The sequence below is a fragment of the Pristiophorus japonicus genome, chromosome 13 (assembly GCF_044704955.1).
Source record: "Pristiophorus japonicus isolate sPriJap1 chromosome 13, sPriJap1.hap1, whole genome shotgun sequence".
In the NCBI taxonomy this organism is placed as follows: domain Eukaryota; kingdom Metazoa; phylum Chordata; class Chondrichthyes; family Pristiophoridae; genus Pristiophorus; species Pristiophorus japonicus.
This window is the reverse complement of record NC_091989.1, coordinates 168,251,335-168,267,430: the sequence shown is the minus strand read 5'-3', so window position 1 is coordinate 168,267,430 and position 16,096 is coordinate 168,251,335. Positions and strand designations below refer to the sequence as shown.

At 41.6% G+C, this 16,096-nt stretch overlaps 1 protein-coding gene across 3 annotated transcripts in view; it reads right to left on the bottom strand.

Annotated features, from left to right (window-relative positions):
- usp10 (ubiquitin specific peptidase 10) overlaps nt 1-16,096 on the bottom strand; it is a 106,598-nt gene that overhangs the window by 58,752 nt on the left and 31,750 nt on the right. The window contains exons 1-4 of one of the 3 annotated variants that reach the window (XM_070898250.1): nt 12,216-12,275; nt 10,222-10,290; nt 8,371-8,416; nt 6,550-7,659 (exon numbers count right to left, since the gene is read on the bottom strand). In XM_070898250.1, the coding sequence (XP_070754351.1) occupies nt 6,550-7,659; nt 8,371-8,416; nt 10,222-10,290; nt 12,216-12,260 (1,270 nt within the window). In that variant the 5' untranslated portion in view covers nt 12,261-12,275. Of the gene's footprint in view, nt 1-6,549; nt 7,660-8,370; nt 8,417-10,221; nt 10,318-12,215; nt 12,276-16,096 lie in introns of those variants that run through there. The other 2 variants (XM_070898252.1, XM_070898251.1) reach the window with 2 other exon arrangements.

Here is a 16,096-nt window from a genome sequence, read left to right as displayed (position 1 = left end):
CGCTCCCCACCCCCCCCCCCCACCCCCCCACCACACCGGACCCGACCCGACCCGCCTGTCGCTGCCGCTCCTGCTTCCCTCCCCCACACCGGACCCGACCCGCCTGTCGCTGCCGCTCCCGCCCAACTCTACTCCTGCCCCCGGACTGGATCTGACCTGACCCCCCCTCCCCGACCTGACCTCCCCCTTCCCCCCCCCTCTCCCTCTCTCTCTCTCCCTCCTCCTCCTCCTCCTCCTCCTCCTCCTCCTCCTCCTCCTCCTCCTCCTCCTCCCCCCCCCTCCCCTCCCTCCCTCCCCCCCCTCCCTTCTGGTGCTGGGGACGAGCCCTGCCCGAAATCTCGGGCCCGGCCCGTTCAGCCTTCGGTCCCGACGGCAAACCGCTTCCTAAAGGCCTGCCTGAAGAACTTTCACACAGGTCGGAAGATGGTTTATTTAATCTTTTCTTTGCTTATAAATTTTTTTATTCAGGTTGGATTTATTTGTATAATATTTGTATAAGTATAACTAAGGATTTATTGTAGAATTTAATGACTTCCCTTCCCCCCCCCTCCCCCACGCCTAATTTGTAACCTGCGCCTGATTTTTTAATGTGTAGAACAGGTTTTTTCAGTTCTACAAAAATCTTCACTTGCCCCATTCTAACTTAGTTTGGAGTACGTTTTCACTGTGGAAACTTTGAAATCAGGAGTCAGTGGCCGGACACGCCACCTTTTGAAGAAAAAATTCTGTTCCAAAGTGGAACTGTTCTAACTGACTAGAACTGCAGAAAAAAAAAATGTGGAGAATTACGATTTCTAAGATAGTCCGTTCTCCACCAGTTGCTCCTAAAAATCAGGCGCAAATCATGTGGAAACTTGGGCCCATAGAGATTAGGTGCTGGAGCAGGCCATTCGGTCCTTCGAGCCTGCACCGCCATTCAATAAGATCATGGCTGATCATTCAACCTCAGTACCCCTTGATCCCTTTTGAATATATCTAACGATCTGGCCTCAACAAATTTCTGCGGTAGAGAATGCCACAGGTTAACCACTCTGAGTGAAGAAGTTTCTCCTCATCTTGATCCTAAATGGTTGGCCGTTATTCTGAGACTGTGATCCCTGGTTCTGGAACTCCACTATCAAATCTCCTCTCAACCTTCTCTACTCCAAGGAGAACAACCCCAGCTTCTCCAGTCTATCCACGTAACTGAAGTCCCTCATCCCTGGAATCATTCTCGCAAATCTTTTCTGCACCCTCTCCAAGGCTTTCACATCATTTCTAAAGTGCGATGCCCAGAATTGGACACAATACTCCAGTTGAGGCTGAACCATTGATTTATACAGGTTCATCATAATTTCCACGCTTTTGTACTCTATATACCTCTATGCATGAAGCCCACGATCCAGTTAGCTTTTTTCACTGCTTTCTCAACCTGCCCTGCCACCTTCAACAATTTATGCACATATACCCCTAGGTGTCTCTGTTCATGCACCTACTTTAGAATGGTACCCTTTAGTTTATATTTTCTCTCCTCATTCTGTCTACCAAAATGCATCACCGCACTTTTCTGTGTTAAATTTCATCTGCCACGTGTCCGCTCACTCCATCAGTCTGTCTATATCCTTTTGAAGTCTATCACTATCCTCCTCACTGTTCACTATACTTCCAAGTTTTGTCTCACCTTCAAATTTTGAAATTGTGCCATGTGACACCCATGTCCAAGTCATTTATACACAAGAAAATCAGCTGTCCCAGAACCGACCCCTGGGGAACACCACTGTATACCTTCCTCCAGTCTGTAAAACAACCGTTCTACGCTACTGTTTCCCGTCACTTAGCCAATTTTGCATCCAGGCTGCCACCGTCCCTTTTATTCCATGGGCTTCAACTTTGCTGGCATGCCTATTATGTGGCACTTTGTCCAATGCCTTTTGGAAATCCACGTTCACCATGTCAACCGCATTGCCATCATCAACCCTCTCTGTTACCTCATCAAAACTCGATCAAGTTGGTTAAACACGATTTGCCTTTCACAAATCTGTGCTGGCTTTCCTTAATTAATCCGCACTTGTCCAAGTGACTTAATTTTGTCCCCAATTATTGTTTCTAAAAGTTGCCCCACTACTGGGGTTAAACTGATGACTATAGTTGCTGGGTATATCTTTACTCCCTTTTGTGAACAAGGGTGTAACATTTGCAATTCCCCAGTGCTCTGGTGCCACCGCTGTTTCCAAGCAGGATTGGAAGATTATCGCCAGTACCTCCACGATTTGCTTCAGCATCCTAGGATGCATCCCGTCCTGGTGACCTATCTACTTTAATGACAGTCAGCCTTTCTAGTACATCACCATTATCAATTTTTATCCCATCTACCTCGTCCTTCACTATGTCTATACAGCATAGAAAACATAGAAAATAGGTGTAGGAGTAGGCCATTCGGCCCTTCGAGCCTGCACCACCATTCAATAAGATCACGGCTGGTCATTCACCTCAGTACCCCTTTCCTGCTTTCTCTCCATACCCCTTGATCCCTTTAGCCACAAGGGCCATATCTAATTCCCTTTTGAATATATCCAATGAACTGGCATCAACAACTCTCTGCGGCAGGGAATTCAACAGGTTAACAACTTTCTGAGTGAAGAAGTTTCTCCTCATCTCAGTTTTAAATGGCCTGCCCCTTATCCTAAGACTGTGCTCCCTGGTTCTGGACTTCCCCAACATCGGGAACATTCTTCCCACATCTAACCTGTCCCGTCCCATCAGAATCTTATACGTTTCTATGAGATCCCCTCTCATCCTTCTAAACTCCAGTGTATAAAGGCCCAGTTGATCCAGTCTCTCCTCATATGTCAGTTCAGCCATCCCTGGAATCAGTCTGGTGAATCTTCGCTGCACTCCCTCAATAGCAAGAACGTCCTTCCTCAGATTAGGAGACCAAAACTGAACACAATATTCCTGGTGATGCCTCACCAAGGCCCTGTACAATTACAGTAAGACCTCCCTGCTCCTATACACAAATCCCCTAGCTATGAAGGCCAACATGCCATTTGCCTTCTTCACCACCTAATGTACCTGCATGCCAACCTTCAATGACTGATGAACCATGACACCCAGGTCTCGTTGCACCTCCCCTTTTCCTAATCTGCCGCCATTCAGATAATATTCTGCCTTCGTGTTTTTGCCACCAAAGTGGATAACCTCACATTTATCCACATTATACTGCATTTGCCATGCATTTGCCCACTCACCTAACCTGTCCAAATCACCCTGCAACCTCTTAGCATCCCCCTCACAGCTCACACCGCCACCCAGTTTAGTGTCATCTGCAAACTTGGGAGATATTACACTCAATTCCTTCATCCAAATCATTAATGTATATTGTAAAGAGCTGGGGTCCCAACACTGAGCCCTGCGGCACTCCACTAGTCACTGCCTCCCATTCCGAAAAGGACCTATTTATCCCGACTCTCTGCCTCCTGACTGCTAATCAGTTCTCTATCCACGCCAGTACATTACCCCCAATACCATGTGCTTTGATTTTGCACACTAATCTCTTGTGTGGGACTTTGTCAAAAGCCTATTGAAAGTCCAAATACACCACATCCACTGGTTCTCCCTTGTCCACTCTACTAGTTACATCCTCAAAAAATTCCAGAAGATTTGTCAAGCATGATTTCCCTTTCATAAATCCATGCTGACTTGGACCGATCCTGTCACTGCTTTCCATCTTCTTTCTTGGTAAAGACAGATGCAAAATACTAATTTAATACCTCAGCCATACCCTCTGCCTCCATGTGTGGGTCTCCTTTTCGGTCCCGAATCGACCCCACCACTTCTCTTACTACCCATTTACTATTTATATCCCTATAGAAGACTCTCGGATGATCTTTTGTTCGCTGCCATTCTATTCTCATACCTTCTCTAAGTTTGCTATATCCGGTTAGCCCCATGTCGAGACAATCAGATGAGCCAACTTGTGACCAAGAGCCCATTCCTGATGCTTCATCTTAGCCCTGCTAAAAGCATCTGCTGCTGCATTCTGCACCATGACAAAAGTACTGAATAGATGTTTGCTGGTTTCCAAAAGCACTCATTCATATGAATAATGTTGAAGCAAAGTAGATGCAGTTCCATGTCATCATGCTCAGTTATATATACACACGTTTGTTGCCATCATATCTGGCAGGCCCTCATTATATCTTGAACAGTGCAACTAGCCAGATGCCTCAAACCCTGGAATGTTTTGATGGCAACTTAACGATTTAGAGAGAGCACAAAATGGAACTGTGGTTGGTAGACATTACCACACTTCATTTTTTTTTCAATCTCAGATTTAAAATACAAAACAGTACATAATCTCAAGCTAAAGAACACAAGAAATAGGAGGAGTAGGCCATACAACCCATCGAACCTGTTCCGCCATTCAATATTTCCATGCCTGAACTATTACATCAACTCCACTTTCCTGCCCTACCCCCATATCCCTGGATTCCCTTCGTGCCCAAAAATCTATCGATCTGTCTTGAACATATTCGATGACTGAGCATCCACAGCCCTCTGGGGTAGAGAATTCCAAAGATTCACAACAATCAGTGAAGAAATTTCTCCTCTCAATCCTAAATGGCTGACCCCTTACCCCAAAACTATATCCCCTGGTTCTAGACTCTCCAGCCAGGGGAACCAGCCTCTCAGCATCTACCCCATCAAGCCCACTAAGATTTGTATATATTTGTGAGATCACCTCTCATTCTTCTAAACTCAAGAATATAGGCCCATTCTACTCAATCTCTCCTCACAGGAAATCCCAGGGATCAATTTTATAAACCTTTGTGGCAACACTTCCAAGACAAGTATATCATTCCTTAGGTAAGCAAACCAAAACTGTACACAGTACTCCAGGCATGCACTATATAATTGAAGCAAGACTTCCGTACTTACACTCCAACCCCCTTGCAATAAAGGCGAACATGCTATTTGCATTCCTAATTGCTTGCTGTACCAGCATGTTAACTTTGAGATTTGTGTACAAGGACCCCCAAATCCCTCTTAATACGAACATTAACTCGTCTCTCACCTTTAAAAAATATTCTGCTTTTCCATTCTTCCTACCAAAGTGGATAATTTCACACTTCCCCACATTACATTCTATCTTCCACCTTCTTGTCCAATCATTTAACCTGTCAAATTCCCATTTGCAGCCTCCTCATTGCTTATTTGCCCACCTAGCTTTGTATCATCAGCAAATTTGGATACCTTACACTTGATCCCTCCATCCAAGTCATTGATATAGGTTGTAAATAGCGGAGGCCCAAGCACTAATCCTTGCGGCACTCCACGAGTGACCCCTTTATTCCTTCTCTATTAATCAATCCTCAATCCATGGTAATATATTACCCCTAATCCCACAAGCCCTAATTTTGTGTACAACCTGTGGCACCTTATCGAATGCCTTCTGAAAATCCAAATACATTACATCCACTGGTTCCCCCTTACTTACCCTGCTAGTTACACCCTCAAAAGATTCTAATAGATTTGCCAAACATGATTTCCCTTCATAAAGCCTAATCAAAGTGATTTATAATTACTTTTTAATTTTAAATTTATAATTTCCTTAGTAACAGATTCTAGCATTGTCCATACTACTGATGTCCGGCTAACTGGTCTATAATTCTCTCCCTCATTTCTTGAAAGCGATGTTATATTTGCTACCTTCCAATTCACGGGACCCGTTCTAGCATCTAGAGAATTCTGGAAGTCTTTTCTTTTGGAACCTACTGCCTAATTCAAACAGTGCAAAATCATAAACTGAGGCACATTGGATATATCGAGATCATTGATACTGAAAGAAATGCTTAACAAAAATTACTTTGCACTGATAAAAATACAGGTTGAACCTTCCTTATCCGGAACCCTCGAGACCTGACCTACTCCAGATATGGAATTTTTCCGGATGAGGAGTGGTCACGTTAAATTGAATGGTACAGGTATTGAGCAAGGGGATATCGGGGCTGGCTGGCTGGCTTGGGGCTGTGAGTGTGGTAGAGATTATCATGGGAGGGGAGAGAGAAAGAGAGCTTGGAGGAGAGAGGGGGGCAGTAGATTGCGGGGTCAGGCCAGCGATTGCGGGAGTCGGCAGCGAGGAAGGACTTCAATTTGTTCATGTCCGAGTTCTGCGCATGTGCCACCCGGGAATGGTTCCAGATAAGGGAGGTTCAACCTGTACTAGTTACCAAAGCTCACCCTGCAGGTTCAAATGACTGCAGTACCTGTACTAACAATCAGGTTTATTTATTTAATTTTTGTGAAGGACAGGGATGTTTTTGCCGATACATTAAATGGGTTTCCACGCCACAGATGTACGGTGAATATCCTTTACAATCCATACAACTTGCCTCATCTCCAGGTGTGAAGACATGGGTCTGATTTCCCACCAGGTTGCCAACCTCAGTCCTGAACAAGCACCAATGGGAATCCTTTTCAAATAATTAATTTGGTACCATCCAAGATATACTGCAAAATGTACTGGTATTTTTAAATTCCTTTATTTGGGATATATTACAAAAATATTACCTGCCATCTTTTGGGCTACAGAATCCTCAGACACCGGAACAGGCGTATCCATTCTTATTTCCGGTTGCTTTTCAGGGAATTGAACAGAAGCACTGGCTGGTGTGAACTTTGCCTCAACATAGGCCATGGGTCCAGTTGAAGAGGGCTTTGAATTGTGAAAGAGACTAGCCCAGGATTTGGCAGGCAAAGGAGCAGAAGCCGTAGAAGGAGCTAAGGCAGTCTGCTCTGGCTCAGCTGAATACACATCTTCTGGTTTATCCTGCTCACATTCTGTGCTATCAGTGTGCAATCCTTCCCCGTCAACAGAAGTACTAGGAAGTGTTACAGCACTATCACCAGAGGATTCCAGTGTTTGTCCATTGTCACTTTTAACATCCACGGTAATATCTGTGCCTGCACATGACTGTGCAATAGCTGTCCTTACTGGGCTACTCCTTCCAGTCTCTGAGAGATCAGGCTGTTCAGTGGAATTAACCTCAGCAGTAGCCTCATTATTAATAGCCTCAGTGTTAGCCTCAAGCTCAAATCCAGGCTGCTCAGCAGTCCTGGCCTCATCTAGTGCACTGGAGACTGTATCATTACAGAAGGCTCCACTAATGAAGTCCGCATCACTCTCAGGGCTTTCACAAGTCCTCTGATTAGCCTTTGAAGATATAACTCCATGAGATTCAGGAATCTCCTTCTGGCCAAGTAATTCAACCTCTTCTGTGCCGATGGCATTTAGCCCTGGGTTTAACACATGCCCATTAACAAGGCCCAAAGTTTCAGAGGGACCGCCACCATCATTCACACCTTCCTGATAATTATAATAACCAGGCGGCCTTTTCTTCTTGTTCCTTCTTTCCCTCGGGCCTTGTTCTCGGTAGGCGAGATCATCGTTTCCCTGGCAATTGCCACTGTCCAAAGGAATATTACCCTCTCCAAACTGGCAGTCAATGGAACTATAGGCAGCTTCTTCTGACAAGTTGTCTAAGGATTTCTGTACAGGTTGGTATGCCAATATAAATTCTGGTGCCTGTGGATTCAGCGTACTGGAGACTTTGTAAACGCTGCCCTGCAATCCAGGTGGTTCCGACTCATTTTCTTCAGTGTCGGAATCATTTCCATCTCCTATTTAAACAAAAAAAATTTAGTCGTCATGTTCCTGCCCTTAAAAACTGCCACACATTAGATTTTAAACTACCCTTCCTCTTGCTCATCTCATTATTACAAAGTACTGGCAACAAAAGGATGTATTTTGTTTTAAACTGGAGTAAAAGCAATAATGTTTTATGAATTCAATGATCAATTATGAAGGTCAGGAATATTTTCTATTCAATGGTTTAAATATTTTTGCATTTGGGATTTAAGCTGAAGCCACACCGCAGCATTCCCCACAGGTCAACTTTGATGACATATTTGGCAAGAAGCTAGATATAATAAACTATATATATTTTTTTCCATCTTTTTCATTATAAAATTATTCTAAACATTTGTATCAAATCCTAATACAAGAAATCAGCCAAGATATGTGCATCAGAATTTCAAGAAACTGCAGATGCAGAAGCTTATTTAAGCTATTAGTCTTTTAAATGCACTCCTTTTGCTCGGCACAATTTGACAACGCAATTAATCTGTCCTAAAATAAATCAAATATTCATTCACTCATTAATCAGGACTGCTACATAAAAGGAGTGTTTTTGTACATTTTAATTCTACATTCAATTGAGATGTGATTTTCAAAAGTTAATTGTATGTTGAATGTTATTCTCATCCCTAGATACTTCCAAGATTATCACGCCAAGTAGAAAATTAGCAAATGTACTGAAACCAAACACTCACCTGCTGATTGACTGACATGCAAGACTTTATCATTATATGGGGGAAGCTGTGCCAAACACAAAAAACAGAAGTTTAGCATTACACTTTAAACATAATTATAAAAGAACCACTAATATTACATTCCACTATATGTTTTTGTTGCAAGCAATACTGACACAAAGAAAACTTGGTCCAGTCCAGCAAATCTTGAGCGACTGAAATGGGCAGTAAGATTCAATTATAATTTGGTCTACTTGCTTATCAAAATTCCTGTATACCAATTAATTCAGGCCAATTCTATCCAGGAGGAAGAGAATTACAGAAAAAATCATAACCCTGCCATCACAGTGCTACATTTTACTGATCCAATGCTGTGTCCAAACATCCGGGTCCGAAGATACCAACACATTGCTAGCAGGCTATGGAACCATTTCAATAGTCTCTAGTGGAACATATCCGATATTGTAACAATAAAATTTTCTACCTTTTTCAATACGTGGAATGGAAGTGATTTTTTTTTGGTACAGTTTAGACTCAGTTGTTCATGCTACACTTCAAATATGAACTTTTAGATCAGCCACCAAGTGCAACTGCAACATAAGCAATTCAGAGTCGACTTTACATGGCTACACTGCCACACAAATAATTTATGTTCCATCCTATAAATAGCTACAAGAAACCTAACTACATTTAAAAAAAACACATCTTCATTTTGAAGGGAATGTGTGAAGCAACTTAAGGTACTTATAATTTCCATAATATCTTTAAACAATAAGTTGCTTTTCAAATGCAGTGGCTTACATACGCAAAAAATAAGCAAGCCTTGTGCCGTTCTTTATTTTGCCCCTTTATGACTGATACTGCACTAACATTTTTAGCAGAGTATAAAGTTGTCGGTTTTGAAACAAACAGAAGCTACTCCCAAGCGGTGGACTTGTTTTGTCCGAAAACCCACTTTTCAATACCACTTTTTTATTTCTTAAAAAAAATCTACAATTCTAGGGACACAGTGATTGAAAATATTAATTGTTTCTTCTAAATCAGAAGTTACTGAGTGCCACTCTGTGTGAGCATTTAAATGGGCCGCCTCAAGTTCAACCGTGACCCACCCCAAACTGGTGGCACAAGCAGGCACCAACAGCAATGCAGCTGAAATGTGGCAGGGACAGTATGAAGACAGTATTACAGAACCATCACTAGGCCCATTAAGCTTTTTCAGGCCTTTCACCTAAAGAAGCTTAAAAAGAGGGGAAAGCTGACATTGTATGTATTTTAGTTAATACTGATATGCCTACATTTATATCATATTATTCAGGATTCAGAGAATAATCCAAAGCTCTTGTTCAGTTTCAATCAAACACCTTTTAAGTGATCAGAAATGGCAAATAGTTTAAAAAGTAACACAGCACTAACCTCTGAACGTTTAACAGCTATTGACACCATTATTTGGTCAAGAATTTAGAAAAAAGTGTCCACCTGTTAATCAGTTGCTAGGCATATAACTCAAGACCTCCCTTATCCGGGACCACCGCTCGCCCGGCATGATTCTGGTGGCCGGGGACGCATGTGCAGAACACGGCCAACCTCCACCCAGACTTTGCGGCCCGCTGACACTTTGCGGCCCGCCCGCAGCACCGACCTTCTCCCCGACCTCAGGTCACCTTCCCCCACCCACCCACTCGCCCGCCCTCCCTCCCTCCCTCTCGGCGTGACCTCCCTTTATCCGGCAAAATCCCTTATTCGTCACAGGCCAGGTCCCGAGGGTGTTGGATAAGGGATGTTCAACCTGTAGTCAAAATGATCAGCTGAAAATGAGTGCGATAAATGAACAGAAATAAAAATTCAGATTTTGCTCATGGTGAATGCACTTACCTCAACAGAGCTGCGTGATGTTACAAAGAATTGATTGAATTCATCAGGGCTGAACTCCCCAAAGATGTACTGAAAGAGAAAGGAAAAAAAATGCATGTTATTAACCTAGATTGATTGCGAGCGTAATTTAATCCCAAGTTTTAGAAAATATGTAAAATGGTCTGTTTACTATTGCCACAATTAGTTGAAACACTAGTCCATGCTGCCCATTGAATCCTTGCATGTATTCCTTAATACACCTACTACATAATCAAGGAGTTTCTCAGGACTGTACAAAGCAATAAGCTTCTCCGTGCTCACTAAATGCTGACATTTACGAACAATTTAGATAAACATATGTTATTATATTAATTTTAACATTGAATAATTAAACCAGTTGAAAATCAGTTAGTGACAGCAATATCATTATGGGATGGTGGGGAAGTGTGTAGGAGGTCAAGCACAAATACCAGAGTTATGATTAAGCTTTTATAATTGGTCTCATTTTACTACAGGTTCCACAAGACCAACAACAACTTGCATTTGCATAGCGCCTTTAACATAGTAAAACATCCCATGGTGCTTAACAGACAAAATTTGACACCGAGCCACAAAGAAATATTTGGACAGGTGCTTGGTTAGAGGACAGAAAAAAAAAGCCAGGGTTCCTGTTCTCGATCACTAATCAGCACCTCTTTGGGAGGGGATGGGAGAAACTCAGCAAGGAAAGAGTAAAATCAAAAGAAAAAAACCTTGAAATGCCATTCGAAGATTTTAAAGTTAAAGGGATCGACAAAATGTTTACCCAGATTTAGATTTTAAAAACTCAAACCCAATTTCGGAATTAGAAAATCAGCAATAGAGTGATAATTCAGGTAAACATATTGAATCAATTACCATTGAAGTAAATCGTATAAATGTATTTAAACAACTAGCTGTGTTACAGGACAAAGTGGGGGTTAATTATACAGCAGCTGGCTGGCGAGAAGAAAAATAGATCAATAAAAACTGAGCCAAAACAACTTTTCCTTGTTAAAAATTTCTTCCAGAGGTGAATCCCCAAAGCCATTTTCACTTACAAAGACACCATTGCTTCTCACGATGATTCAGCAAATTTATCCAACAAGTAACTGAGCAATACCGATCAGGAAGGTTGCAGATTGGATATCCTGTCAGTGTTGAGTCAACAAGAGGCAGTGTTAGGGGCACTTCAATTGGCCTCACTCTGGATTAGCAATGGAGATGGAGTGACAAGAAATCAGTCGGTGAACTATCCAGTAATCACAGCTGGAAGTGAGTGCGTGGGGCAGTTAGCTGAGCAAAGAATAAGACTTAGCTGCAATTCTCCCTGCGGTCAAATAGTCTGCCAAAGCTCCATCGAGACTCAGATGATTTGACTATTGGCCAGCAATCCGTATCTGTGAAATTATACTTCGGCACGCAGGCAATGCTTTTTTGGGGGAGAGGGCAGGGAAGAGACGTGAGAATTAGAGAGAAAAAACATTTTGAGAATTTTTGGGGATTTTTTTTAAACCCAGGATACCATGCCCAAAATCTGCCTCTCGAGGTACCAAGTGAGATTTCATATAAGTGAGCCGACGCTGGGGCAAAATACCTTACTTTTCCCTCGGCCTCTGACACTTCAAACAAATATTTACTGTTCAGACACATGGTGAATGGAATTTTCAAACTGTTTGCAAAACAACCTACAAATCCTCAGAAAAATGCATTGTTGCAACTTTAATTTTATCTTAAACTTGCAAAAGTTAGAATCTTCTAAAATAAATTATACTCCAATCTACACCATTTTTAATTTGGTATCAACTGCATTTTTGTGAATAGGAAAGTAGTCTATATATATATATTTCACCCCCCATGACTTGCCAAAATAAATTATCCAATTTTTTCCCATTTTAGGCCGAGAAATGCTATTGTTCATCACAATTATAAACAAACTGTAAAACATGCCATCATGTAAGCATCACCATTTATAGTTTAAACTAAAGTTCACATACTTTTATTTGTTTCTGCGGTGTGGGCATCGCTGGCAAGGCCACCATTTATTGCCCATCCCTAATTGCGCTTAAGAAGGTGGTGGTGAGCCATCATTTTGAACTGCTGCAGTCCGTGTAGTGAAGATACTCGCTCAGTGCTGTTACGGAGTGAGTTTCAGGATTTTGATCCAGTGACGCTAAAGGAACAGCGAAACATTTCCAAGTCAGGATGTGTGACTTGGAGGAGAACTTGCATGTGTTCCCAAGCACCTGTTGCCCTTGTTCTTCTGGGTGGTAGAGGCCGTGGGTTTGTGCACCATTTAAAAAAAAAAATTCCCTCGTGCAATAAGCCCACTCAGCCATATAATTTTAGCTAATTATTCATGTGGTGGAAAGCATTTTTGTCCTTTATGAAACAGGAAAATTTCAACATCATGTTAAAATCCCAGTTACATCTAATCCAACAAGGCCTAAGTTTTAATGGGATATTTAACAGCGATATTACCGCAGAAAAGCTCATGTTTTCATCAATTTCACCGATAGCTAGTTATGGGAGTGGGGGGACAAAGCACAACCAGTGTGTGAACAGTGAATGACTGACCGCAAGTTCAGGATTTCCGCCTTTAGGTGCGCATGCCCTAAATCCTAATGTTGCGGTCAGTTTCAATGGGGTAATAATGACGAATGCTGTTAGCTCGCTGTTATTGCCCACCGCAAATTCTGGCCCTTTGTTTTAAGGTTATCAGATGGTCGACATCTCAGTCCATTAATAGATATGCAAGGCATGGCCAGGGTGTGAACAGCCACTCAAGTAATTCAACACACTAGATGCACAATAGCGGTAATTAAATCTGATTAAATAAGAGCTTTTTATTCAGAGGCCGACTGATCTAAAATACAGATTGCAATCTTTCCTCAGTATCAGCTTCAGTTGATTCCAAGGACCAGTTTAACTCTGTACGGAGGCCTGGAATTTCACCTCAAGTTGTACAAACATTACATTGTGAAGTGTATGAAATATTAAACTTTCCAAACGTTAAAAGACTGCATAAGAAACCAATTCTAAAGCTATTTTAAAACTCTTGAATGACTATTCCCAAATACTTGTATTCTTGGTATTTCTGCTTCTGTGTAATTATCTAACTTTTAAAATAAATCTATGGCTGTTGCCTTCAACAGAAAAGCCAGATAGTGGTATTTACTACCTTTTGTACGCAATAGGAAAAGCTGGTGGGCATCCCACATGATCAGTGTATACAATACCGTACTGAAAGGGTAATTCATACAGTGATCATGTGCCAAGCCAGCCCATTCATGATGAACATACGGGTGCATTTCTGGTTCTTTTCTCCTTTATCTAGTTGCCGCACCCCGGCCCCTGCCCTCCATTCAGCTGGCAATGCGAATTATCACTAGTCCAAAATACTGGTGATATTGCTGTTCAAGATTATGTATTATAACCTAGTCTATAAACAGGCAAATAAAATGGTTGCTGAACTTTTTAAGCTTCCCCATTCAAAGAAAAGCAGTAATCAGTAATTTGCTATGAATTTGATGAAATTACATCACTATTATAGATTTGCCACCGATTTCAGTGCACAACTGAAAACCACAACATCCACACACTCGAAATACTGGATCCTTCAGCGAAATATCACAATTAAATACACCTAGATGGAACAAGTATGTTGCACTATAGAAATTTTAATTTTCACTGGCAATTTCATATTTCCTTTCCATCCCACTGATAAAACAATCGCAACTTTACACAACTTTGTGTAGGTACAGAATTCACTTAGGAATTCAGCTAATTCGATAAAGGATAATAACAATAACTTTTATTTATATAGCGCCTTTAACATAGTAAAATGTCCCAAAGCACTTCACAACAATTTTACAACACGTTAGATATTGACCATTGAAAGAAAAAAAGCGTGAACAGGAAGCATAAAAAGAGGTTAACGGCTCGGTCTGAAGCGGCAGCCAAAATGTGCCGCAGATAGACACAGGCAAATAAAAACTTTTTTTTTTTAATTCAAATTTTAATTATAAATAATACAATGAGTATACAATAGTAAAATTAGAATAAAAATTAATTGTAATTAAACACAATTAAATATATACCAAATATAAATTAAGTTAAAATTAGAAAATCAGCAACTGAATCAAATCAAATCAGTTATTAACTTTCTTTAATAGTCAAAATTGAGTATTTGAATCCATAAACTTAAACTACTGTACAATAACAAACTTGAAAAAGACCTCAGATTATAAATATTCCAAATGCTTATCTTATGGGAAACAATTATTCATTTTGTATCCATCTAGATTGGAACTGCTATTTACAACATCTTGTAATAGTACAATGTATACATTTAGGTCAAGGTGCTTTGGAAGATTTTTAAGGCAAAAGTTCATGCAAAAAGCTGATACAGCAAATGTTTCATAAACCACAAGTCACAATGATCAGCTATGAATTTCACTGGGGCTGCTGGAGCAAGCAGTACGATATGGAAATTCTAACATGCCCATGCTAAGCTACCTCATTCAATTCTCAGCTTTTCTATATTAACCAAGAGAATCAAATTTGAAATATACATGTCCTGTTGTAGTTGCCTCCAACTGCCACCCATTATGTCACCGAATACACTAAAAAGTTTAAACAAACAGCAAAACAATTAACTTTTGTGTCACGTACCATGTCACAACGGAGATAAAGGAGGAATTTTTCTCTCAGGAGGGCCGGGAATTCTCTACCCAAGAATGTTGTGGAGGCTGGGTCATTGAATATAGTTAAGGTGGAGACAGACACCGATTTTTGAACAATAAGGAAATCAATGGCTACGGGGAGCGGGCAGGGAAATGGAGCTGAGGCCAAGATCAGATCAGGCATGATCGTATTGAATGGTGGAGCAGGCTCGAGGGGCCAAATGGCCTACTCCTATTTTGTATGTTCTTATCTTCAGTCAATACGTGAATAGTTTTTTTTTTCACTAACTTTTTTTGTAACTGTTGAAAGTTCCTTCAATACAAACATAATCTGCACAGTCCATATTTCTCAATATAACCACACATTCGTTGGGACAAACAAAAGCAGGGCAAAGGCGGGGTATCTGCAATATTCCTGACCGCTCAGCCTCATTACTATCTACAAGGTTTGTCAAGAGTGTGGTGGAGAACTCACCACTCGTTTGGATGGGTGCAACCACCGCAACATTCTCGTAGCTTGACGTTATCCAGGACAGAGTCGTTAATTTGGCCAGTGCCCCTGCCACTGGACTTGGTATCTACTGGCTCCATCCCCAGTACACTGTGCCTGCAGTATGTACTGCCTCCAGCAAATCACCAAGCAAAGATAGAATCAATTCAAGACATGGGAAGCCAGTGTAACATATTAAGGACAAAGGCGACAGGGACACGAGTCTCTCAGTGGGTGAGGCATGGGCCAAAGACATTCTAGAGGTCTTGTAGTTTTTGAATCGTAGAAGCAAATAATTCACTGAGATCAGTGGAGATGTCAGATACAAGGTCTTAAAAGCATGAATTCGGATTCGACAGTCAAAAGGGAGGCGCAAGGGTGAAGGCAGGTGTGGAGGAGATGGAGAAATTTCTTCACTCAGAGTTGTGAATCTTTGGAATTCTCTACCCCAGAGGGCTGTTGGTGCTCAGTCATGGAGGAAGAGTGTGTTTGAAGACCAGGACTTCAAATCTGGCACCAAGTTTATGGTCTACAGGGCAGTAGTGATACCTGCCCTCCTATATGGCTCAGAGGCATGGACTAGACACAGCAGACATCTCAAAGCGCTGGAGAAGTACCACCAACGCTGCCTCCGCAAGATCCTGCAAATCCACTGGGAGGATAAACGCACCAACGTCAGTGTTCTCGCTCAGCCCAACATCCC